The sequence below is a fragment of the Myxine glutinosa genome, chromosome 4 (assembly GCF_964187855.1).
Source record: "Myxine glutinosa chromosome 4, kmMyxGlut1.1, whole genome shotgun sequence".
Taxonomy (NCBI): domain Eukaryota; kingdom Metazoa; phylum Chordata; class Myxini; order Myxiniformes; family Myxinidae; genus Myxine; species Myxine glutinosa.
Window position 1 is genome coordinate 65,562,325 of NC_136264.1, and position 27,098 is coordinate 65,589,422.

A 27,098-nucleotide genomic window follows, 5' to 3' on the forward strand; every position below is an offset into this window, starting at 1 on the left:
GTATTTTTGAATTCAGCACCCTCGAATTATCCAAAAAAACTTGTTTAACCACTTGTTTAACACGAAATGCTTCCAACATTTTATATAAGCACAAATTCTCAAATTTTTACTTGTATACTATAGGTACACACACCGAAAGATAGATACAGTTTGTACTTTGCACAAATAAGCCATCATTACACCATTACATCATTACACCATCATTACACTTTGTACTTTGTACAATCTCTATCTCTATCTCTATCTCTATCTCTATCTCGATCTCTGATCTCGATCTCTCTCTGATCTCTCTCTGATCTCGATCTCGATCTCTCTCTGGTCTCGATCTCGATCTCTCTCTGATCTCTCTCTGATCTCGATCTCGATCTCGATCTCTCTCTCTCTCTCTCTCTCTCTCTCTCTCTCTCTCTCTCTCTCTCTCTCTCTCTCTCTCTCTCTCTCTCTCTCTATCTCTATCTCTATCTCTATCTCTATCTCTATGTGTGTGTGTGTTTTTCATATCGCATGTCATGCACCATTAGCCTCAACCACATTTAGTGTATGCCAATAAAATCTTCCGTGAGGATCAGTATCAACCTGCTCCAATGACTGCCTACAATTTGGATAAATAAATAACTCAGGCTGTTGCATGTAATTGCTGATTAAACACTTCTACTCAAGGTGTATCAGGTGGGCTGCACCTCCAAATTGATTATGAAAGAAACCAAATCATGTCCTTGTACAATGGACATATTGTTGCGGATCTCAGCGGCGGCCTTTCCCCTTACCAAGGGGGGATTAGTCCCCTTGTCTTTTACTAGCCGACGGGACCCGGGACCTATGACGTCCTTCCCGGACAGCATTAGGTAGGGTTTTAGGACGGGGGATTCGCTATTACCCAAGTACTAACGCCGCCCAGAAACGAGGAAATAAGCCCTGCCCGAATCACGGGTGTTAGTGGAAATGCCGAGCGGTAGCGGCCCGTGACCCGAGCCGTTAGCAATGACTAACCCGATCCGAGCGGTTCTTAATCGTGCCACGCTTACCCAATGATGGAAATGACTGAAACGGTCGAATTTGGGAAGAAAGGAATAACAGATTTATTTACACTTTGTACAATCAGAAGAAGAAGAATACACAGTGCAGCCTTATACAGTCTTAACTTATCCCTGGACAAACGGGCCCGTCACACTCAGACACACTCACACGGGGTTGCAGACGAACAGGGCGATGGTCCAGGGATGGCGTCCAGGCAGCTCGTTCTCCGGTCCCCAACTCGCACCGCAAAGCAGATGAACCAGATGGCAGGAGCTCTCCGCGTGTCGTTTGGCGTGTGCGGGATTATATAATGTGGGCAACGTGGGCAACGGTAGGCAACGGTAGGCTGGATTTGGCGGTTACACTCGCGGCTCAGCCACGTACGTAATAAGCGAACAGTTCCAATAACCGCGAACAATGCGCTCTTCAGTATCTCAATGCGTATCTCAATGCGCTCTTTCAATACAATTCGCTCGCGATGCGTGACTCCGTTCTCATCTCAGGTGAACTCGCCGAGTGCCTCTCCCTTCTCATCTGAACTCCTCTCCTCAGCTCAACTGGTGCCGACCCATCTGAGGTGGGGGCCTCGCGCCAAGGGTTTTATTACCACGCCCTTGGAACCCTCTCGAACTCACCAGACGTTTCTTGCCACGCCCTAGCATGCCATGCCCACCGAGCCCTGGTTGGTTGTTGCCCTTACCGTCACCGCCTTCTGACGCGCTGCTTGATGCGGCCACACCTCGTCCTCGCGCTCCTCCCCCTTTCCAGGCCTACCTCGTGGTATTATTTGACTAGTTTCGAGCGAAACCAAGGGCAGCGAACGCTGCTGGCGGCCAAAGCATAACAAACTGCCGTGGGTAGCCCAAAGCATAACAAATTGTGGGATGCCAAATGGGGCGCGGGATCGATTATGCCCATGATGGAGATTGGAGGGTGGCCGCAAAATGAAAAGGACCTACGCTTATTATTTCTTTACACAACGCAGATGTCACTAGGGAAATGGCCTACTCTTACACATATTATGACATAACTAATTATAATGGGCCTACGTGTTGCTTGTGGACTAACTATGGGGGCAAACCTTTAACCTTTAATGATGTTATATGTACACTCTCAAAACCGCAACAATATCATCAACCATTTTAATTATTCTTTGTTCAACTGTACCTTGTGTTAATGCACCATTCGGTGAAAATAAGTTGCATAATCACGTCCATGTTAGCATCCTGTTATTTGTAGTTTACTTGATGGTGGCCCAGGAAAGGGGCAGGGGAGGGTGCTCTGTTATTGATAAAGCAAACACAAAGATGAGGTTACAATATCTCTGACTTTCTAAAGTGTCAGGAACTTTTTTACCTTCAGATTAAGATGGCTGCGGGAGACCTGATCATCGAAGTTTACGTTGAAACAAAGAAACCGGAAAACTGTGTTTCTCTCAAGGTCGGTGCAATCAATTGGCTCCCATCTCGTTTGGGAAAAGTTAGTAACGTGCAGTTTGATTTGACAAACAAAGAGCCGGAGTTATAAGTTAAACGTGTGATGGATTGTATTTTAACAGAAGCATTTAAAAATAATCTAACTCTGGACAAAACATTGTTGAGATCTTTGGAAGTCAGTTTGGATATTATTTTAGTTGAACCTATTAAATGCATATACGAAGTCTGACAATAAAGTACCAGGACCGATGTTTTTCTCGACAGGTGGATTGGGTTTCATAATTGGGCGTGCATTGTAATCTTCCTTTTAGTACTGTGTTAGCTGTTGCATCGATCGGTTGTGTTTTGTAGCTGTACTGGAGTTTTGTTAAAAATTATAAGTGTTGTAATTGTGTTCCGAAAATGAAAGACAAATTTATGGAACACAGAATCATCATCAAGTTTTTGGTAAAACTGAGTGAAAGTAGCATGGTCATTTTCAACAAGTTGAAGCTGATGTATTGTGATGATGCAATCTCAAGATCACGTGTGTTTGAGTAGGCTGAGTGGTTTGGTGGTAGGGAGAATGGACGTGAATGATAATGCATGGTCAGACTCCCATCACTTGCCAAAATGTTGAAAGGGTGAGAAAGTTGGTCCGATCTGACTGATGTCTAAAATTCTATATTAAAGAAACTAATTTTGCATAAATAGAAGATATCCAGAGAGCCATGACCAATGGGCGAAATGGCCTTTGTCACCAACTTCCTGCTTTGAGGCATGGCAGTGACGTTGGCAAGTGTCTATATACTCGCAGGGAAGTTACTTTGAAGGTGACCACTAAACATAATTGGTAATGAATGAATGAATGAATGAATGAATGAAATGAATGAACATAATTATGAACACAATGAACACAATGAACACGAAACATAATTGGTACATTTACAATAAAATTTTATATTGCGTTAACATTGGACCTTTATTGTCAGACCTCATGTATATACAGTGCATTCAGAAAGTATTCAGACCCCTTCACTTTTTTCACATTTTATTACGTTGCAGCCTTATGCTGAAATCGTTTAAATTCATTTTCCCCTCATCAATCTACGCTCAATACCTCATAATGACAAAGAGAAAACAGGATTTTAGAAAGTTTTGCAAATTTATTAAAAAGAAAAAACTGAAATATTACATTGACATAAGTATTCATACCCTTTGCTATGACACTTGAAATTTAGCTCAGGTGCCTCCCATTTCTCTTCATCATCTTTGAGATGTTTCTACACCTTGATTGGAGTCCACCTGTGGTAAATTCAATTGATTGGACATGGTTTGGAAAGGCACACACCTGTCGATATCAGGTCTCACAGCTGACAATGCATATCAGAGCAAAAACCAAGCCATGAGGTCGAAGGAACTGCCTGCAGAGCTCAGAGACAGGATTGTGTCGAGGCACAGATCTGGGGAGGCCTACAAAAAAATCTCTGCTCCATTGAAGGTTTCCAAGAGCACAGTGGCCTCCATAATTCTTAAATGGAAGAAATTTGGAACAACCAGGACTCTTCCTAGAGCTGGCCACCTGGCCAAACTGAGCAATCGGGGGAGAAGGGCCTTGGTAAGAGAGGTGACCAAGAACCCAATGGTCACTCTGGCTGAGCTTCAGAGATCCTGTGTGGAGATGGGAGAAACTTCCAGAAGGACAACCATCACTGCAACACTCCACCGATCTGGGCTTTATGGCAGAGTGACCAGACAGAAGCCAAACAGTTCAATCTTGGTTTCATCAGACCACAGAATCTTGTTTCTCGCAGTCTGAGAGTCCTTTTAGGTGATTTTTTGCAAACTCCAAGCGAGATTTCATGTGTCTTTCACTGAGAAGAGGCCAGCTCTAGGAAGAGTCCTGGTTGTTCCAAACTTCTTCCATTTAAGCATTATGGAGGCCACTGTGCTCTTGGGAACCTTCAATGCAGCAGAGATTTTTTTGTAGGCTTTCCCAGATCTGTGCCTCGACACAATCCTGTCTCTGAGCTCTGCAGGCAGTTCCTTCGTCCTCATGGCTTTGTTTTTGCTCTGATATGCATTGTCAGCTGTGAGACCTTATATCGACAGCGATGTGCCTTTCCAAATCATGTCAAATCAATTGAATTTACCACAGGTGGACTCCAATCAAGGTGTAGAAGCATCTCAAAGATGATCTAAATTTCAAGTGTCATAGCAAAGGATATGAATACTTATGTCAATGTGATATTTCAGTTTTTTATTTTTAATAAATTTGAAAAACTTTCTAAAATCCTGTTTTCTCTCTGTCATTATGGGGTATTGAGTGTAGATTGATGAGGGAAAAAATGAATTTCAACGATTTCAGCATAAGTCTGCAACATAACAAAATGTGAAAAAAGTGAAGGGGTCTGGATACTTTCTGAATGCACTGTATGTGAATGTGATCAAATTGCTAGATGAAAGCAGGATATACGAGTCTGCTCAGGTTACATCATGGCATCTCTTTTTGAAAGTAATATTTGGATCTCTAACATCCACTAGTGAACGATAGCAGACAGGACAGCCAACTTAACATCCTCTTGCATGGACAGCATACTATTTGATGCAACACTGTGCATGTGAAGCACCTACATGACAGTTTACAGACAATTCAGGTATCATACAAAATTGTGCAGCTCAAAGCCGAGTGCACTACCTCTGAGTTATCCTATCAGCTTGGTATCTGGCTAATGAGATATCTATATAGTGGGGCAACTTAACATAACAATTGTGCATTTTGTGAGGAAAGCACCAAATTTGGCACACTCGTAGACATTGGGCCATCTCAGATTCAGAGATTTGATTTTTGCAAGATTTCGATTCGATTGGGATCGAAGAGAACACCTTCTTCATCTTCTGTACAGTGAAGTTGCCAGCCCTGAATTCTCTGGCTACATCTGGGTGCTTCATTGGGAGTGCAACCATGTCCCTCAGGTGAACAGGGACCCACCTGGCATAGTGTGTGTGGTCTAAGGCATGGAACCATGGGACCAGTTCCGTCAGGGCATCAAGGTACATCGTGAATGAAGCCTGCCGCAGAGAACGCACGTAGACCAGTACCAACATCTCTAGTTCCAGCACAGTTGCCCAGTACTGAAAGTTGGGAATGTCTTCTCCTCTCTGGTGACACCAGTCTTCGAACTCAGGCAGGTCTTCTGCATCATCAGCATATGTCATACAGTGGCGTTCATGCGCACGGTGTTGCAGGATGTGCAGCGCCGCTGCAGTGATTTGATGAGCTCTTCTTGTGCGGGTGACGTGGGCAGCTCGCAGGAATGAGTCGGCCGTCCCTGGTGTTGCAATCTCAGCTTGCAAATCTGCAAAATCTTGCAAAAATCAAATCTCTGAATCTGAGATGGCCCAATATCCAGATCTTTTCATAATATGATAGTCTACTAGTGTGCCAAATTTGGTGCTTTCCTCACAAAATGCACAATTGTTATGCTATATTTAGCTTAGCTGCCGGACTAATAGCAGATTATGAAAAAATAAACCCAGCATTTGCTCCATCTTATTCACACTGTCTCTTCCCGCAGGTATCTGCCCAAACTTCTGCCGATGAGCTAAAGAGGGAGGTGTTGTACCTGAAGCACACCAGCACAGACATTCAAGATAGCTGGGTTGTGTTTGAAGTAATAGCTCAAGGAGAGCTGGGTAGGTATTGCTGTTTGTGTCAAGCATCTTATTGACACAGAAGTGAGAGCTCAATGTGGCAATAAGATTAGAGTTCAAGGTATTTGTCGGTTACTTTATAGGTTACAAGCCTGGTGTTGGCTTAATGCTTAATTAAGGTGGCTGCCTTGAGAACTCAGGGTCCTGAGTTCTAAGCCCCTGCTCAAGCTGTTGAATTAATACCAGGTGGATTGATTCAGCCTGTTCATCCTTCTGAGGTCGACAAAATGAGTACCAGATTATTGGAAAGAATGAGCCATTCAAGTATCCTGCGTCAGAGTGGTGACCCATCCAGGATTGTGCTCCAAATAGCCTAGGAAACTGCTTCGGCAGCCCTATGTACCTGAAGATGCAAAAGGAGTGGTCGTCTTCTTATAGGTTGCTCTTTTTATCCAAAGAAGAACGTTCACCTGTGCATCCATTCTTCGTATCCATTCACAGATTTTATTAATGGGAAAAAAATAAAATTAGGCGGTGTATAGATACCGGCTAGCAAATAATATACAACACTAAGAGGAAGATCAAAATTAAAAAATATTTCTGACCCTCCCCTCTCTTCTCTCTTTTGATCAAACTGTCTGGGATACGTATTAGGCATGAGCCATGGCAGGAAACAAACTCTGAGGTCTCCTAGTCTCTGCCGTTGCGTAAATGCTAAAAAGCGGGGCTTTGTTTCCTTGGTATAGGTGTGATGACTAATATATGGAGCATGAACAAAAAATGATTCCTGGGAGATCCTGCCCTCCTTGGAGGGATAAGGGATAACCAGCGTCGCAACTTCGTGTTTGCAGTTTCGATACGTGTGTTCATGTACCCATAAACGAACCTTCCTTTCTTTATTTTTTATTTTATTTTTTATTTTGCATCACAAACCTTCCCAGGAGTTCCCTGAATCTACCGTCATTGGTTTCATTGAAATCCGTTAATTCGTTCTCAAGTTATAACATGACAGACAGACAGAGAGACACGGCTCCTTTTATAACATAGATAATAATCCTTGTTGCAGCTGGAGGAAATTGATTAGGAAACAGATGATTGATTGCCTGAATGCCAATTGCAGGGCACAGAGTAATTGACCTATTAAATTGATATTGTGTGATGTGGCGTGTTATTATCTTGTTTCAAGTATTACCTGCCGTTTCTATTATCATGTCACCTGCACTATCTTGTTCGTAGTTAGTGTGTTCGTAGTTCGCATGTGGCATGGTGCTTGTAACTACAATGTTGTTCTAAACCATCTCTGATGAAATGCCAACTGGCAGTGATACCTGTATATCTAGTGAATGGTCATTTAGTGTTGGTGATTGGCGATTGGCGCTACATATCAACATCAAGATACGTGGCACCAACCTGTAAAATTAACATTGTTGTGGAACCATGTGGGTTATTGACTGGGAAATTATGATGAAAATGTTAATCTGCAGCTCTTTTGGACGAGTTATGTATTTTCTATCTCTGTCTCTTCTTCCCACTCCTCGTCTTCTCTGTCTTTTTTTTTTTTTTTTTTTTTTTGCTTACAGGATCTAAGGCTGTTAGCAGACCTGCCACACACAAACATTCACTCTTCTATTACCTCTTCTTATCTTACGTCCTCTCTTCACTTCTCTCCTATATTATCTCCTATCTTCTCTTCTTCTCCTCCGCTCTTCCTCTCCTCCACCACTCTACTTCTCCACTCCTTTACTCTTCCTCTCCTCTCCTCCTCTACTTGTCCACTCCCCCACTCCTCGACTCCTCTACTCCCCTTATTTTTCTTCTTCTTCCTCCTCTCTTCTTTTCCACTCTCTTCTTTCCTCTTTCTCTTTTCATACTATATGAGTTTTGACAATGAAATAATATATTTTAAACCAAAAATACTGATTTTGTTTCATGGAGCTCACCCTTCATAAGGCGAAAGGTCACCAAGTGCCTGTGGGCTACACAAGGAGAGTTTGACAGAGAGGGAACAGAGGATTGCATAATATATTGCTATTTCACAAGTTAAATATAGTTTGCAATGGAAGTGATGCTTTTTTTTATTTATTTTTTTATACAAGGTCTCAGGATCATAATGGAGCTGACGCACACACATGAACATATTGACGAGACAAACAGCCACTGAACTTGGGGGAAGTGGTGTCACATTGGGATACACTCTAGGTACCATCACAACAATGACACCACTTTTCTCGCTGCACTCAGTGAGGCATTCCCTCAGGAGGAATTTCCTCCCCCCCCCCCCCCCCCCCTCCCATGTATGCCAATCCATGGGGTTTGTCCGTGCTGTTAACCAGCAATTAAAGACCAAATACTACATTAGAGTCATCAGAAGGAACCTGGATAGGATTGGGGTGTCAGTTGCTACTCCTCTACCCTCAAACTCATCCAGATGCAGCCAAGTGAGCCTAAAAAAGTTATTTGGTTATTGATGAAAAGTTCATTTATTTCACTGAGATTGCTGGTCTTTTTAATTATTGCTGTTTCTCCTGCTACCCACCTCCCCTTTCTGTTACTCTGGGTGCAGAGCGCCCTCTGCACTACAAGGAGAAGGTTTTGGATTTGTTGCTGCTTTGGGGGACAGTGCAAGAACACAAGGACAATTATCTTTTAATGAAGAAGAATGTGTCAATGGGACAAATGAAGAAGTTCCTAGGTCTGCTTGGGATTTATATTCTGTTTATGCTTCGCTTGTTCCGATTTCTCATGCTAAGCAAGCATTATTATTATTAACGATGAATGTGTTAATTTTTTTTTTTTCAGCTGATCGACCTGTTGGAACATTCAAGAGTCGAGTGAAATACCGTGAAGATAACTCCCGCTTCCTCACGCACCGTTTTCAAGATAAAGTCATTTTGTTGAACTTCCAAACACTGTTTCTATTTAAGGATGAAAAGGTGGGTACCTTATCTATGTTTGCTTCTCGTTCTTTTTTTTCTTTTTTTTCCCTTTTATGCATGTTTTCAAGTTTTCGAGCCAGTTTTCGAGTCACATACAGCCTGGTGTTGGCTTAGCGGTTAGGGTGTCGGCTTGGGATCCTAGGATCCTGGGTTTGAATCCCAGTCGATTGCTGAATTAATGCCAAGGGGGGTTGACTCAGCCTGTCATCCTTCCGAGGTCAGCAAATTGAGTACCAGTTCACTGGGAATTCCTTGTGTGTCACAAGAGGTGACTAACAGGGTTGGCGGTAGGAAGGGCATCCGGCCGTAAAACATTGCTTCAAAAAGGGGACCACGGTACCCAAAAAGGCCAACCCCTGCTCTGCGGGGAAAAATGGCCTCTAAAGGTGGTTCATGCACACGTATAAGTCTCGTTAAGATTAACTGTCTTTCAGACTATTTTGAATGAAATGATCAGCAATTTTTTTTTTTTAAGTTCAACTACATTCTTTTCGATGTTATTTTTCTGAAATGAATCTCAAAGACTCTTCCTCTTAACAAAATTCTACAGTATGAAGGTTACGAGTGCAGGTGTTGATCAGTATATCTGAGACAGTCTATAAAATAAAATTACAATTTTTTATCTTCATGTTCAAGTTTTCAATTGTTTTAAGAGGACCGTTGAGAAAAAAAAAATGTTACCACTAGCTATGGATTGATCACAATCGATAGGATCCCCTCATATGTTTACTGTATATTTTGAAAGAACAAAGTTGTATTACAAAGCATGTGTGGGGATGCCTCATTGCCTCAGAGCGTCATGCAATACGCATCTCTTCATGCGATGCAAAATTCACGTGACCATTAGTTTACACCATGCAGCTCTTTTCGAATAATCGAACCTTTGCACCATTCTCTCACTTTCAAAGATGGCACCCGAATGATGATTATGTTGATTGTCAAGGAGCGTTGAAGACAATGAGCACCTGAATGATGATTATGTTGATGGTCTAAGGTTGAAGGTGATGAACTGGCATCCCAGAGGTTGTACCTTCAAATCAAGCTGAAGGTAGTAGTGGAATGAACTAAGGCCACAAAATAGCATGAACACCTTGGATTACAAACTACCGACCTTTACATCAATTTAATTTAGTCCAACACCTTTCGAGAAAACACTTCAAATCACCTTTTTTGGCTTGGGAGATTGAATAAAGGTCTCAGAAACCCTCTCAATAGACTTGTCAATCACCTTGTAATATTTTTTATTAATTTTTTTAATACCATAAGGAAAGGGTCGACCCCAAAAACCAAGAGCGTTGAAACTTTTCTGAGTTGAAAAGCAAAGAAAGACGATGGGAAAATAAAACGAGGTACTGCCGATGATTGGCCCACACAAAAATAAAGGAGGGCTCCAGGAACTTTGTCGACAAGCAAGGAGTATTCCAGATGGCACAAACAGTGACCTCGGAAGGGCCTCCCTGAATCCCATGCTATTCACGGCTCCAGTCGCAAATTGCCAGAGGAGGGGACCTGAGATTACACTCCAGATGATGAGGTAGCCTCCCAGGGTGCTACACCCGGGTTCGGGCCTCTACATTTCTGGCTGCAAGCCTGTGAAACCGCCAACTCCAACGGTACCCTCCAGCAGACACTACAAAACCAGGAAAGCAACACGAATAAACCCACAATACCCCCATCTGGCATCCTGCCCCAAGAGTTTGTAACATAACCAATGTTCGACTATAGGCTCCTCTGAGCAGCATACCACCTAAGAGGACCGCTTCATCATGATTATTGTCCAGCTCTCCTCTATTTGTTGGAAAAACATGGCGTCTTTTGTTGCAAGCCCATGACCCAATGCATGTATTTGATCGGTGGTTTTAAAGCGTGTCAGATACATATATGAATTGTAATAAGACGCAGAATGTTCATCATAGCAATATGATTGTCACAGATCGATAATGTCTTAATCCTTGAAACAAAGGATATGACAATGTGTCACCTTTCTGCAGTCGTTGAAACCAGAAAAGGAATGGTCCATACTGGCTCTCAAGTTCTACATTGGTATCAGGAAGAGACTAAGACCACCATCATGGTATAAATACCTTTACTCCAATCTTTGAAATTTTTTCTTTTGTTTGCTGGGGAGATCCCATAGCTGTTTTTATTTTTTATTTTTTTTACAACATTTCTGTGCAAGTGGTGAGGTTGTTTGACGTGTTCTGGATTGTGATTGATATGTGCATAATGGTGATGCGGGAACCACTTGGGTGATAATTATTAAAACAGATTTGTAGTTGAGACCATTATCCATCTTGTGAACCATTTTTCACTTCACCATGTGACTCGAGGTAACGTTTGTTCCATTTTTGTATGCACAGCTGGGGTTTGACTCTTGTGCAAGAGAAGCAACAGTGGTGAGTTCCTTAGCTATCGGGGTTTAACATATTAAAGATTCTTCTTCTTCCTATTATTATTATTACAGTTTTATTATATTTATTCACTGAGTGAATGTTGGCACCAAAGCATTATCGTGCCAACAATTGCACTGAGGGCACTAATAATCGATGACAAAATTTGTACTGACCATATGTTTACACCAGAGCTGGCAAGGCAAATATATTCTGTTTGGTTATCAAGATGCATAATTAGCTGCACACCTATTGATAAATGGAATGGGTTTGAGTTATTGGGCATGAATGGGGAAAATGAATGATGGGTCAATTGGCTTTTAGCTGCTTTTTACCTGTGACATGTCGCAGGTCGACAAGAGCTTCATGTTGCTGTTGTTATTGTTATTGTTGTTGTTGGGGTTCTTCTTGGGGTCGATTTTTGAAATGTGCACCCATTTGTTGGACAGCTGCACCCACATCTGTCGCTCGACACCACCCACCATAGCACAGAGACAAAATTATATGACCGCCATCTTCACTTTTCTGGTGGGCTGAACACATTAGACCTGTAGGCCTCTGTGATTATACACTGCCCTGGTTTGTTGCGTCAAATATCCATTGGCTTTGTGTGGGTCGAGTATTACTGACTGACAGACCCCAAAAAATCTAATTATATGTTGAATAATAGTGAAGTTTATTAAAACCTGTCAGACCTCACGGTATGTCAACACACACGGTAATTAAACACGATATTACATGATACAATTAATCAAGCATGATGTTGCGCAAATTACTACAAAAAAAAAAAAAAACATTTTTGAATGGCCCCATATTGGGGTTAAGCAATCTGTGACCATGTGACAAATCAACTCGTTCTTATGTAACCTTGGGGAGGGTGACATGGATAAGAGGTGTCAAGTTAATTTTTAAATAGCACATGAAATGTGTGTTTCCCAATCGCACTGCTCATCTTTTAAGAGTGCTTTAAATGCGCGTTTTGCAATTGGTCCATTACCGGATTTTTTCGCAAGTTGTGACGACAGTGCGGTCATTGTTATTAATAATAGAGTAAGGCAGGGCAAGATACCACTGTTTTTTTTTGTTTTTTTTTTTGGACAAAATCAAGGCTCGTGTAAGGGCTAACTAATATTAATCACATAAAAACAAACTGACGCATAAAATGTATGATAAAGGGAGCGGGAGACAAGATGGGGAGAGAGAGGGAAGCACACAAGTACAACAGTAGAGAACAGGGACATCGGGAGATCTGTGGGAGGGAGAGGGCTTGGGGGAAGAGGGCATGGGAAAGGGGGGGGTGGGAGGGGGGGGGGTGGGAGAGGTAAAAAAAAACACATTGTCACTGCTAGGAAGTTGGTATTTCCAAAAAGTGGATCTGGGGTGAATTAACAGGGGAAGAAAAGATTAAGGTTTTGGATGGGGGAAGATAAGAGATGGTGGTGAACAGCTGTTTTAAAGACCTGGAGGGAGGAGTGGGATTGAAGAGAGTGAGGGAGTTTGTTCCAGAGGCGGGAGAAAACAGGAATGAAAGAGTGAAGGTGAGCAGAGAGTCTTGATTTTGGCAGTTTCACCATGAGAGGGTTGCTTGCAGATCTTGTGCAACCTGTAGGAATATTTGGGGGACAGCAAAGAAGGAGCTGGGGGAGCTAGGCTGGAGAGGAGTCTGTAGAAAACAGAAAGACCACCAACCTGCCTGCGGTGAGTGAGTGAAAGGCCCTCGGAGTTAGCATCATCGCGGGATATACCAATTATTCTGAAAGCTTTGGTTTCAACAGCGTGAAGCCGAGCTAGGTGTGAGGCAGGAGCACCATCCCAGATGGGAGAACAGTATTCCATTGAGCTGCGGATGAAAGCCTTGTATGTGGTGAGGAGCTCAGGTGTGCCAAGGAAGGACTTCACACGATGGAGGATGCCCAGTCGGCGACTGGCTTTGGAGGCCAGCCTGGAAATGTGGCTTTCCCAGGAAAGATCATGGCAGATAGTGAGACCCAAAAGCTTCAGTGACAGAACTTCTTGGAGAGGATTGTTCAGAAACAAGATGGCAGGGTTGTCCTGTCAGTCTTTTCGGAGAGACATAGTGAGAGTGTGAGATTTATCAGGATTGAAAGACATGTTCCACTTGTCTGACCAGTCTGTGATTTTGTCCAGGTCTGCAGAGAGTGAGGAGGCTGCAGACTGCCGATCTGAGGGATGAAGCATGGAGCGGCAGAGAGTGGAGTCATCAGCAAAGAGACAGAGAGTATTTTCCAGAGAGTCGGAGAGATCATTGATGAAGACCAGAAAAAGCACAGGGCCCAGAACACTGCCTTGGGGAACTCCAGCCTGCACAGGAAGGGGAGATGAGAGAAACCCATTCAGGGCCACATGTTGACTATGACCAGAGAGGAAGTCCGCAAGCCATGCATGCAGATTTCCATGGATACCATATAATTAGAGTTTGGCGAGCAGAGCGGGGTGCAAGACCACATCGAAGGCATGAGATATGTAAAGGGAGACGCCTCTAATTTCCTGTTTGACATTGAGGACCTCCATCTGTTGTTGAGAAAGCAGAAGCAGCATGTCCAGAGTAGAGTGACCTGGTCTGAAACCAAATTGATGATCAGATATCAAGCAATTGGAGAAGAGGAAGGATTTTAAATCCAAAGCAATGATGGATTCCATGACTTTGCTGATAATTGGGAGCAGGCTGATTGGTCTGTAGTTACAAGGATCTGTTTTTGCACATTTTCTGTGTAAAGTGGTGATGTTGGCTGATTTCCAAGCTGATGGCAGATGACCTTGAGCAAAAGAGAGGGTGAAGAGAACAGAAAGAGTATGTGAAAGAGTGGCAGAGCAGGGATTTTAGGACTTATGGGCTGATGCCGTTTGGTCAAGTTGCAGAATCAGAGTCGATGATTCACAAACTTCTCCACCTTGTCAGGAGAGATGGACACAGAGTCCAGGAGCAGCTGGGCACGACTGGGTATGGTGGGTACAGAGAGAGAGACGGGTTTGGGACACAAGATTTTGAGGCAAACACAGAGTTGAGGCATTCAGCTTTTTCACGTGTGGAGTCAGCTGTGTAGCCGTTTGAGGTAAGAGAGGGGATGGACGGGGAACAAACACCAGAAATGGATTTGACCAGACACCACCAGGATCTGGAAGAGGGAGACAGGTTTGAGAGTTCAGTCTTGAGAGTTGAGAGATATTGTTTACTGGCTCTCCTGAGGGTGGACACACACTTGTTCCAGGATTTGTGATAGGAAATGAGATTGCCTTACATTGGATTTTCCTTCCAGTAGGCGAAGGCAAGTAGTTTCTGGGCAAGTGCCTCACCACAAAATTCTGTGTACCATGGACGGGAGGAAGGGTATGACAATTTAAGACGAGATGGGATAGATCTGTGCATGAGAGAGAGCAATTTACTTTGGAAGGATTCCCAGGTTGAGTTGTCAGAGGCAGTAGAGATGGGAGACCAGTCCAGATTCTTGATGGCTGCTTGAAGACCGTGCCTGTTGGCCTGAGTGAAATGCCAGACTCGTCGACGCTGAGGAGGCTCTCTGAGAATGGTCAGAGAGATGTCCACTTTAACAAGCATATGGTCAGATGAACCGATCGGACAGAAGAAAAGCATCAGACATTTGCAGGGAAGTTTGTCATAACCAAGTCTAGAAGAGAATATGCTCCGTTGACTGGGATCCTGGTCGGGAAATTGACAGATATTGTCAGTCCCAGTTGGTCACAGAAGTCCTTGGCTGAGGAGCCATGGCTGGTGAGAGAGGTACCCACACCCAGCCAGCTGGCATGATGACAGTTGAAATCACCACATATGAGGAAGAGATAGTTGTGATCAGTAGATAGAAGTTGGTCCATGTTGTCAGACATCGACATGTAAATGGAGTCATCACTGTTTGGTGGACGGTACAACACACATATGAACAAAAGGTGGGAGTGAAGGGGAAGCCTAAGCCAGAGGTACTCCTGGGGTGAGGTGGCGAGAGGGCAGTGCAGGGAGAGTGAGGAAGAGAGTTTTTGATAAAGAAAGCAACCCTATCTCCAGGGCGAGGCTCATGTCTATCATACCGGAGGAGGGAGTAACCAGGAAGATATATTAAAGAATCAGAGACATCTTGAAGGAGGAAATTTTCTGTTCAGCAGATTAAGTCTGGTTTGTCAGAAGCAACCTGTATGGAGAGATCAATCAGGTTTGCGTTTACAAAACGTTTACAAAACGAAACGGAGGGTTTAGGAGGGGAGGGGCAAAGCAGGAGTTTTGAAGGGGAGGGGTGAGGGGGGAATTTAGAGGGGTGGGGTGAGGGGGGAATTTAGAGGGGTGGGGTGAGGGGAGTTTGGGAGGGGAGGGTGAGGGAAATTTAGGAGGTCTCGTCTCGCCGTGCCTACAAAACACCAAGATGGTAGTTTACAGTTGGGTCGAGATTCAAACACAGGCTACGCAGCTCAGAGGCGAGTGTTTACACCTCTCGGGTATCAATGCCAACCTGAACCTATAACGGGCAATTGAAAGTGAAAATTGTTCAGCAAACTCGAGATGGGTTGATCTCGCTCTCACCTTTCCTAACAGAGGTACCCTCCTTCCCCACCCCCCCCCCCCCCCCCCATTCTATAAACTACCTCACCTTACTCCACATGGATTAATGAACAAATTATTCTGCATGTAATTTTACGTTTCATCGTTTTTGTTCATAATACTTTGCCATGACGTGAGGGGCATCATCACATTTCCATAGTACTGTACCACACTGTGCTTACCATGTTCCCTTCAGGTTGCTGAGCTTCAGCAGACAAGCTGAATTGAGAGATTTCTTTGCTTGTATATTGCACTTTAAGGTGAGGTCGCCAATTGATTTTGATTATTTGTTTGTTTGAAACTGAACTACCATATCATTATCTTTGTAGGTCTATAACTGTTTGAATTTGAGGTATTCCTATTTTCAATGCCCTTGTGCATGTCTGGTTAGCCCGTCCCCTGCACAGCAGGAGACCAGGTTTTGTAATCACTTCTCTGTCTGTCTGTCTGTCTGTCTGTCTGTGTCTGTCTGTGCTGTAACCTTTTACCATTTGAGCTATTGGCATCAAATTTTCACCAAAGCTCTATTAGGCTAATATGGAGAAGGCAAATTAATAATTTGGTCAAAAGGTCAAAGGTCAGCATCACATAAAGTCATCAATTTTCATCCAATTGACCTGAAATGTCAATTTACCATTTGAGTTTTGTCATCAAACTTTCAACAAAGCTTTATTATGAGGATATGGAGAAGGCAAATTCATAATTTTATCAAAAGATCAAAGGTCAGCGTCACATAAAATGATCAATTTTCATCTGATTGACCTGAAATTTTAAGAATTTGCATATTGTGTCACTCGATTGGCTCACCAATCAAAAGCTACAAGCCGATTGTTATTAGATCAAAAAGGTCAAGGTTGCATAAAATAATCAATTTTTGTCCAATTGTCCAATTGAATTCTTAGAATTTGCACATTGTGTCACTGAATTGGTTTACCAATCAAAAGCTAGAAGCTAATTTTTTTTTTGTTAGATCTAAAGCTCAAAGGTCAAGGCTGCATAAAATCATCAATTTTCATTTTGTATTTTTTAAAAACTGTTTTCATTATTTTGAGCATATGGAAGAAGAAGTCGTCTGAATACAAACGGACGCTGATGGGCTTTGCATTTTCACATGCTTTCTCCTTTTGTAATTGTTTTAGTGATTATATTATACTGTGGGAGTTATTTTATTCCTTGCTTCTGATCTTTAACTCCTCAAGTATTTATAAACTTATTTGGTACGCAGGCGAGTACTGCAGTTTTGCCTTGTCTATTCATTTATATTTATTTATTTTTGCCTTACTCTCTTCTTTCTCTGCTAAATGACTCTTCCTTCACTCTGCACCAACACCACTAACTGCCTATTGACATATATTGAAGGAACTGCGGTCCAACGCGAGTCGAAAGAATTGACGCGACCAAAGACGGAATTCGTCCGAGTTGCTTTATTGAAACAAAACAGCTCAGGTATTCTGACAAGCCCGTTTATCGGGCAGCAATATATATACACATTTATGTCGGGAAGTTTGCCCGGCAAAAGCGATACCGGGCATGCCCGGGTGTCAAGGGCGAGCCTTGGAAAGGCGAGTCTGGACCTGCCCGGGTGTGTTTGGCTGCGGCCTGGCAAGTCGAGGCTGGGCGTGCCCGGGCGCTCTGGACGAGCACTGGAAAGGCGAGAGTGGGCATGCCCGGACGCTCTGGGCGAGCCCTGGAAAGGCGATAGCGGGCATGCCCGGACGCTCTGGGCGAGCCCTGGAAAGGCGATAGCGGGCATGCCCGGACGCTCTGGGCGAGCCCTGGAAAGGCGAGAGCGGGCGTGCCCGGGAGGTTTGGGCGTGCCCGGGAACAGTGAGTCCGGGCATGCCCGGGAGAGGCGCGTCTGGCCGTGTTCTGGCCGGTCGGTGCAAGGCGATTGTGTGCATCCAGCGGTAACCGCTACACACGCCCCTCCAGAATCGACCTGCACCGGCAGGGTCAATTTAAGGGGGGTCCGGATGACCCGGCCGAAGCGACCCCTGGAGGGTCGTGGGGAGGGGTCCGACGTGGTGGAGGGTGGTCGAGCGGGGGGAACTGTGGACGGGGGGCGGCCTCGCCACGGAGGAAGGGCCAACCGTGGTGGTCGGTCGACGTCCATGTGCGCCGGTTTGAGGTGGTCCACAGAAATCCGGTCCGGCCGGCCGCCGAAGTCGACGATGAAAGACTTGTCGCCCCGTCGCAGGACCCGGAAGGGCCCGTCGTACGGCGGCCGGAGTGGCCCCCGGTGCGCGTCATGACGCACAAAGACGTACTCCGCTGTGCGAAGCGCCGGGGGGGACGTAGGACTGGGGGCCACCGTGGCGGGATGGGGGCAAATCGTCGGGCGGCCTCCTGGAGGTCCGAGCGCTGGCGAGCGGCGGACCAGGGACTGGTAGCGTCGGGCACGAATTCGCCCGGGACGCGGAGCGGCTGGCCGTAGACGAGCTCGGCGGCGGACGCCTGGAGGTCTTCCTTGGGGGCCGTGCGAAGGCCCAAAAGGACCCACGGCAGCCGGTCGGCCCAACCGTCGTCCTGAAGGCCGGCCATGAGTGCGGCCTTCATGGAGCGGTGAAACCGCTCGCACAACCCGTTGGCTTGGGGGTGGTAGGCCGTGGTGCGGTGCAGCGTGACCCCCAACGAATGGGCGACCGCGCCCCAAAGCTCAGACGTGAACTGTGGGCCGCGGTCGGACGAGATGTCCGCTGGTGCGCCGAAGCGCACGACCCAGCTGGCGATGAACGCCTGCGCCACGTCGGCGGTGGTGGTGGAGGTGAGGGGCACAGCCTCCGGCCACCTGGTGGTCCTGTCCACCATGGTGAGCAGGTGGGTGAACCCCCGCGAGGGGGGCAGGGGACCCACCAGGTCCACGTGGACGTGGTCGAAACGCCGTTCAGGCACGGCGAAAGGTGCCAGCGGGGCCTGGGTGTGGCGGTGGACCTTGACCCGCTGGCAGGCCGTGCAGGCGTTGGCCCAGTCGCGGATGTTTCGTCGAAGGCCATGCCAGACGAAACGCGCCGACACCAGCTTCTGAGAAGCTTTCCGGCCCGGGTGAGAAAGGCCGTGGATGGAGGCGAAGATGCGGCGCTGCCAGGAAACGGGCACGATGGGGCGAGGCTGGCCCTGGGAGACGTCGCAGAGCAGGACGGTGCCCGCGAAGGGAATGTCGGCCAGGCGGAGGCCCGTGTCCGCTGCACGGAGTGCCTGCACCGAGGTGTCGGTGGTCTGGTCGGCCGCCATGAGCGCGAAGTCCACGCCAAGGTGGACCGCGTTCGCGCTGGCCCGAGAAAGACAGTCGGCCACGGCGTTGTCTTTGCCGGCGACGTGCCGGATGTCCGTGGTGAACTCCGACACGGCGGAGAGGTGGCGCTGCTGGCGGGCCGACCACGGCTCCGTGACCGTAGCCATTGCGTAGACCAACGGCTTGTGGTCGACGAAATCCGTGAACGAGCGGCCCTCCAGGAGGTGTCGGAAATGGCGAACGGCCAGGAATAGCCCGAGCAGCTCGCGGTCGAACGTGTTGTAGTTTAACTCGTTCGGCCGGAGTTGCCGGCTGAAAAAAGCGAGTGGCTGCCAAACCCCGTCCACCCATTGCTCATGGACGGCGCCCACCGCGTAGTTGGAGGCGTCCGTAGTGAGGGCGATGGGCGCGTTGAGCACCGGGTGAGCCAGCAGCGTTGCGTCGGCGAGGGCCCGTTTGGCGCTGGCGAAGGCCGCGTCCATGGCCGCGGACCAAACAATGTCATGCTTGGCCGGCTTGCCCCGGAGGGCCTCGTAAAGGGGCCGCATGAGCTGAGCAGCGCGGGGCACGAATCGGTGATAAACATTCACCATGCTGAGGAACTCTTGGAGGGCCTTGATGGAATGGGGATGCGGGAACGTGGTGATGGCCTCGACCTTGGTCGGCAGCGGCACGGCCCCGGTCTTGGTGATGCGGTGGCCCAAAAAGTCAACGGTCGTCGCGCCGAAGTGGCATTTGACCGGGTTGACAATTAAGCCGTGCTCGCTGAGGCGACCGAACAGTGTTCGGAGGTGGAGGAGGTGCTCGGCGCGGGACGTGCTGGCGACGAGGATATTGTCCAGATAGACGAAAAGAAACGGCAGGTCGCGCAGCACGCAGTCCATCAAGCGCTGGAACGCCTAGGCCGCGTTCTTGAGGCCAAACGGCATCCGCAAAAATTCGAACAGGCCGAACGGCGTGATGACGGCCGTCTTCGGGACGTCGGCCGCCCGGACAGGTACCTGGTGGTAGCCCCGTATCAGGTCAATTTTCGAAAAGATGACCCGTCCCGCCAAACGGGCGGAAAAGTCCTGAATATGCGGGATCGGGTACCTGTCGGGGGTGGTAGCGTCGTTGAGACGGCGGTAGTCGCCACACGGGCGCCATCCACCCCCCGGCTTTGGCACGATGTGCAGTGGCGAGGCCCACGCGCTATCGGAGCGCCGCACGATGCCGAGGTGCTCCAACGCGTCGAACTCGGCCTTCGCCACGGCGAGCTTGGCCGGGTCGAGGCGGCGGGCCCTGGCGTAGACCGGCGGGCCCGTAGTGGGTATGTGGTGCTCGATCCCGTGCCGCACCATGACGGCCGAAAACGTCGGCTGGGTGAGGGCCGGGAATTCCGCGAGCAGGCGAGCGAACTCGTTCGCTGCCGGGAGGGCGCACGCCAGTTCGGTCGGCGCGGAGCTGCTCATTGTGCACGCCAGGGAGCTGAAGGTCTCGGCGTGGACAAGGCGACGTCGTTTGACGTCGACCAGCAGCCCGTGCGCGCAGAGGAAGTCGGCGCCCAGCAAAGCCACGGGGACGCTGGCGGTAACAAAAGTCCATTGAAAATGCTGGCTGCCGAAGCAGAGGGTGACGACGCGTAGGCCGAAAGTGCGTATGGCCGAGCCATTAGCAGCGACCAAAGAGGGGCCGCAAACGGCGTCCCGCCTGTCCTGCTCGGAGGCTGGTATGACGCTCAGTTGGGCGCCGGTGTCACACAGGAAACGCCGCCCAGACGCTTTGTCCCGAATAAAAAGCAAGTTGCCCGAGTGGCCGGCGCTCATGGCTGGAAATGAACGCCGGCCCGGCCGTTTCCCGACTTGCCGAAAGTGCACGGGGGTCGGCACGTCCGAGCCTTGTGTCCTAACCTGGCGTGGTAATAACACCACGCCCGGTCAGGTGGAGGCCCCGGCCGTTGTGTCGGAAGCGGTCGGCGCGGCGTGGCGGCCGCCAGTTGCACCGGCAGTTCGGCCTCCAACCGCGCAGGGCGCTCGGGCGTCGTGGGCGTCGCCTCGGACGGCGGCGGGCTCCAGGTAACCGCGCCGATGTGCTGGCCCGCCGAGGAGATCTTATCGGCTTCCCTGGCGAGGGCGCGGGAATCCGTGATCAACGTGCCAGCCAGGGCGAGGCGTACCGGGTGAGGCAGCTGGCGAAGGAACAGCTCGCGGAACAGAAAATCCGGAGAGTGCTCACCGAGCAACGAGAGCATATAGTCCATGCGCTCGGACGGGCGCGTGTCGCCGAGCTCGGGCAGAGCGAGCAGGCGCCGTGCGCGTGCTGCCGGTGAGAGGGTGAAAGCGTCGAGGAGGAGTGTCTTCAGCGCGTCGTATTTGTTAGCAGCCGGCGGGTGCTCGAGGAGGCTCAAGGCGCGGGCCGCGGTGGCGGAACCGAGCGCCGCCACAACATGGTGGAAGCGGGTGTCGTCCGCGGTGATGCCTCGCAGGGCGAACTGAGAGTCCGCCTGAGCGAACCAAACAGCCGCGTGAGCCTCCCAGAAGGTAGACAGTTTAAGCGTCACTGCCGTATCCATGTCGGTAGGTCACCAATGAAGGAACTGCGGTCCAACGCGAGTCGAAAGAATTGACGCGACCAAAGACGGAATTCGTCCGAGTTGCTTTATTGAATCAAAACAGCTCAGGTATTCTGACAAGCCCGTTTATCGGGCAGCAATATATATACACATTTATGTCGGGAAGTTTGCCCGGCAAAAGCTATACCGGGCATGCCCGGGTGTCAAGGGCGAGCCTTGGAAAGGCGAGTCTGGACCTGCCCGGGCGTGTTTGGCTGCGGCCTGGCAAGTCAAGGCTGGGCGTGCCCGGGCGCTCTGGACGAGCACTGGAAAGGCGAGAGTGGGCATGCCCGGACGCTCTGGGCGAGCCCGGGAAAGACGAGACCGGGCGTGCCCGGGAGGTTCGGGCGTGCCCGGGAACAGTGAGTCCGGGCATGCCCGGGAGAGGCGCGTCTGGCCGTGTTCTGGCCGGTGCAAGGCGATTGTGTGCATCCAGCGGTAACCGCTACAATATTTTTAATGGATACACATCCCATAGCTTTGTTTCCGTCTGATGGATTATGCCACCAATTTTCTGGCAAATGTGCAGTACGACGGAGATGTATGGCCAGTTGGCAGTACAGAACTCACGAGACCAGTGCAAGACCATTGGTCCTCTAAGCGCTCGCTCATCCCTCTGCGTGGCAGCGAGGCAGAGCGCACCAACCTCCGCGACAGCATCATTGTGGTAGATCCGGTAGGTAATCTCTCAAGACCTTTTGGCTACCTCTCACACCTCCACATCATGAATCTGTGAATATCGGGATAAAGATCCTTTGCCTGTTGTATTGTATACAACTTCGGTATCGTTTTTCCTTTTTTATTTCCAGGTGGAATAGGTCGGTCACTTAGTTTCAGGCTTGTTCACGTTAATGTGCCTGCTGAAGCTTCATGCTAGGTCCGATAAACTCGTAACCATAATCTCAAACAACGAAGAGCTCCACAAGGTGCTTCGTGAGGCCATGCTCATAGTGAACGTTGCTTTCTCGTCCACTTTGGCTTAACCCCCCTCCATGTTTTATTTACAGAGCATCACCTAACTGTTTCCCCATCTTGGACCTGCAGTGTAAGGTAAAGCTCGGTGCATGTCGGACCAATTGTGGGATTTGCATCCACATACCTGAGACCCTGGCCTGATTGTGTCTGCATGTACATGTAAACCGGAAACACGTTTTCATACAACCCTTTGCTGAAAACCTCACACCTACCTCATCTCCTCGACGAAATAATCTAACTGACACGTCTATTGCTATGGCTGTGCAGTTGACTTTTCCATGATAACCAGCCATTTTGTCCAAAGTTAATACCTCATAAGTTATTGTATGCACATTGTCGTTTGAAGTTCCACATCGACTCTAATTTATATATTATCATTGATGCTGACTTCAAACGAAACACATACACACACCTGACACTGCTGGTATCATTGCATGCGTTGGTGCTGCTATTTCTTTTTCTACAAATTGCTTCACAACATCAATGGGCTGCGGTGACATCATGCTGGGGAAGACCACTATGCTTTGAGGGCGCGGTATTCACACATTTTATTTTCTTTTAAGATTTTCTGGTGTGAAATGAAATTGTGCTAATAATTAATGGTACAGTACTTACCTGATATATTCCCACCCAGTTCCCTTCATCTCCCTGATTGTGGAGAGGAAAGCACTGCCACTGAATGTGGTTTTTATTGGCCACCCAGTGGGTTACATGAAGTAATTGGTTCACGAGTTATCAAGTGACCATTATATTCGTCATGTGTGTGTGTCTGTCTGGCTAACCCCCGCTCTTGCAGGGAAAGTGGCCTTAAAATGCCTGTTGTTGTTGTTGTTGTTGTTGTTGTTGTTGTTGTTGTTGTGTGTGTCTGTCTGTCTGTGTGTGTCTGTGTGTGTGTGTCTGTCTGTCCGCAGCATAACTACCCGATGATATCATCCGATCTTGATGAAACTTGGGTGGGAGGTTGATATCATGATCTGGTTGTGTCCTGCCAAGAGTGGGCATATTGCGCCCATTGTGGGTGGAGCGACGGCCAAAAAAGATGTCTTTTTAGGGGGTAATCGAGTTCATGCTACGTCTTCTCCGAGGGGTTTGGTGGAATCTGACAGGGGTTTCGGTATTTGGTTAGGCCAATGTCATGTGTCTCGCCTCAAGGAGCTCGATTTTTCATTTTTCTTTTTTTTCCTTTTTTTTTTCATTTCATTTTTCACCGAATTTTCGGTATTGTGTAGCTAACTAACCTCATAACTGATTATACATTATTTTCTATCTCATTTCAAGGTCAGTAACCTTCGTTTTGACATTTCCTGGCCTGGCCTGTCCGGGCCTGTTTCGGTTATAGTCCGTCCTTTGTCATTGAATACTGCTCGCTCGTGAACCATCGTCGTCTCCTGACTTGTTTCCCACCAAGGTCAATGCCTGTACTTGTCTGATGCCAAGTCCTGTGTTGTCTGCTATCTGTCTGCATGTGAGAGTGTGATTTGTATGTGACAGCTTTTCCATGAGCCTTAGAAACGTAGGAAAAAAAAAAAGGAGACTCAGAAATGAGTGCATAACGAAACTTTCATAGAAGTTGATTAGCAGATCAACTTCTTTAGCGAGTTTGGGGAGAAAGAGGGACTTCTTTGTTTGTAAAAATTGTGACATTTTCACAAGATCTCCCCTCTCCTCCTATCTTTCTTCCTCCATTCCTCAGTATGCTCCATGATTTTCATCCCTTTTTTCTCATTATAATCCCTTTGTCCTACCCTTTCATAACTCTAATATGGAGACTGTTTCTGGGATTTCTCCAACATATTCCAACTGAAAAATTGCCCTTGATGGCATAGAATACGAAGGATATGAGTACCGGCAAACTTAATTTGTATGTTGAACCCTTCTCGATCTAACATTTCCACTCTTATAGGCCCACCTGCCATGGATGAACGAGGCCCAGGAGCTTACAGAGGGAACAGCATATCCGAGCTGTGCCACACAAAAGAACAGCGGGAAACCCATCTCGGTGCCAGAAAAGAGGAAGGATGTCAAGCAGCGAATTGCATTGGCAGCTCTCTCTGAAGGAAGCATGTACGAATCCATAGAAGATTTGTCACCGAATATTTTGTCACCATCATGGAAAAGCACCACTTTGGCAACACCTCCAGGGATGTCACCTCTACTCGACCAGTCATGCCTTTCTCCAAAAGTGTGTCAAAATCGCTCGTGCTTTGGCGTGTCACCACCTTCCCTGAATGTTGGCATCAGCACATCATCCAATGATGAAGAGCTGGCCAAAGGCGACAATAAGCTTCAGCATTTGCTTATCAAGGAACTCTCAACACTGCTCCAACATAATTCCTTGTCGGATTCACAAACTTAAAAGGAATTCAGTTTTATTTTAATTCTTTACTCAGACCATCGAGTATAACTGTGGAGCAGAGGAGACAGCACGTGACATCAGGAAGTCGAAAAGGCTAAAACATATCATGCTTGACTTATCATGCATTACATGATCAAAAGTGTTTTTGGACCAAGATGGTGAACTGCAATTCCTGCTTGTAATGCTGCACAAACAATTTTTTGGCTGTACACTGCTTTACTTATACTGCTATATTCTTGTTTACTGGACTGTTTTAGTAAACTTGTTAACACTCCGTAATTTTTATCAGGGTTTTACCGTTTGTGTAGATATTTTTTATAAAGTTTTTTTTTTCTCGTCTCCATTGTCCAGCGAGATGGTGCAGAGGGAGCGCGCTTGCCTTATCGGAGGCTAGTCTGGGTCTGCTTTTGGCTGCCGGTGGTCGTTCAAAGATAACACGGTATGTTTCACAAAGAGTAAGCAAGTTATTGCCGACAACCTGAACAAAGTACAAATTCTTGACCGAATCATCAGCCAGTCCGACCAGTTGGTTCAAGTCTCGGGCTAACAAATTTCCCCGGCTGGCGCAGCAAGAAGGTAGGAATAATTTGTGGTCGTTGGAGGAATTTGCCGTTTTCCGTGTGACATTTACATGTACTTCTTCGCCACCTAACAAACCAAAAGGAAAAGCAGTGACATGTGCATCACATTGTCATTGTTGTTTACATTATAATGCTGACATGAATGTTTCTGGTCGCATTACTGATTTCCATTGTACTTATTTTAAAAACGGCTATCAGGATAGCCAATTGGGATTATATAGTGAGGAGTTTGTTTATAATCGGGTGAATGTGTTTTATTACTTTGGGACAGAGAAATGTATTATGACGCAACTGTGCTGTGGCCTGTGGATGAATATCATTCTTGTCTAAAATGGTTTGATCTAAACCCAGGGTTATTAGTACATTTCTGTTTTTTGTGGCACAGTAAGGTTGGAATAAAGATAGCCAGGGATAGGAATTAGAGGAGCCCTTGACCAGTGGGGAATAATGTGGATCTCAAGTAGATCCAAACATAATACTTGGGGCATTTTCGTGATATTTTACCTTGTGATATAGTAAACATAAATGGGGGCACAACCCTGAGGACGAATTAAACATTGGCAGACCGAAACCAAGAATGTTGGGATTCGGACAATCCTCAATAGGTCCGCATATTAACCTGCTCTGCCCCTCTGGAAAACGTTCCGTTCAACCCTTGTGCCCTTACCTGTGCTCAGCACAAGCCTTCAAGATGGAACAGGTATTTCTGCATTGATGATAAGGAACCTGATGCTACTGGACCTCAATCCCAGTTCCAAGAGCCAGGACCTTGATCTCTTCAGACTTTTGATCACAGAGCCGGCAGTTCTTTGCTGAAGTGCTTTTGGCTTTGCTTCCAAAAGAACAACATTTCATGTGCCTCAGCTCCATTTTCTACAAACTCCTGTACGATTATATTTCTCCTTGACTGAAGAAACAATGACCCTCAGTCCTGCATGTGAAACCTGTTTACAATCTCTCACCGGCCGCATATGTCCATCGTTTGTTCAAGGTTCATTCAATGGACCAAGATGGTGAATGAACTGCAATTCTTGCTTGTAATTCTGGACATGCAATTAATACAAAGTGTTGTTGCAAACACAACTTTTATCCCTAACTGGTGAACACCTGCTGTACTTTGTGTAATTGTGTTGAAATAAACCACAACAAAAATTATTTGAAACAATGGTGATGTGTAATGTTCAACTTTTTTATTTTCCTTTACAGGAGACAGAACATGAAAGTTATAAGGCAGCCAAGAAGGCTGCAAAGAAAGAGGTAGCAAAGGCACAGGGGGAATGTAGGAAAATGTTCGGAGAACGCTTGGATTCGGAAGAGGGTCAGAGAACGGTATTCAGGATTGCAAAGCAGATAGCGAAAGAGAGGTGTGATGTGATGGGGGTGAG

At 47.1% G+C, this 27,098-nt stretch overlaps 1 protein-coding gene across 8 annotated transcripts in view; it reads left to right on the plus strand.

Annotated features, from left to right (window-relative positions):
* LOC137424708 (arf-GAP with Rho-GAP domain, ANK repeat and PH domain-containing protein 1) overlaps positions 1-26,868 on the plus strand; it is a 189,490-nt gene extending 162,622 nt beyond the window's left edge. For 6 of the 8 annotated variants that reach the window (XM_078775817.1, XM_078775816.1, XM_078775818.1 and 3 more), the window contains 10 exons: positions 2,380-2,457; positions 6,011-6,128; positions 8,650-8,778; positions 8,886-9,019; positions 11,014-11,096; positions 11,383-11,418; positions 16,176-16,239; positions 22,331-22,477; positions 22,809-22,851; positions 24,680-26,868. In XM_078775817.1, the coding sequence (XP_078631943.1) occupies positions 2,380-2,457; positions 6,011-6,128; positions 8,650-8,778; positions 8,886-9,019; positions 11,014-11,096; positions 11,383-11,418; positions 16,176-16,239; positions 22,331-22,477; positions 22,809-22,820 (801 nt within the window). In that variant the 3' untranslated portion in view covers positions 22,821-22,851; positions 24,680-26,868. The remainder of the gene's footprint in view (positions 1-2,379; positions 2,458-6,010; positions 6,129-8,649; positions 8,779-8,885; positions 9,020-11,013; positions 11,097-11,382; positions 11,419-16,175; positions 16,240-22,330; positions 22,478-22,808; positions 22,852-24,679) is intronic. The other 2 variants (XM_078775821.1, XM_078775819.1) reach the window with 2 other exon arrangements.
* Positions 26,869-27,098: the final 230 nt, after the last annotated feature.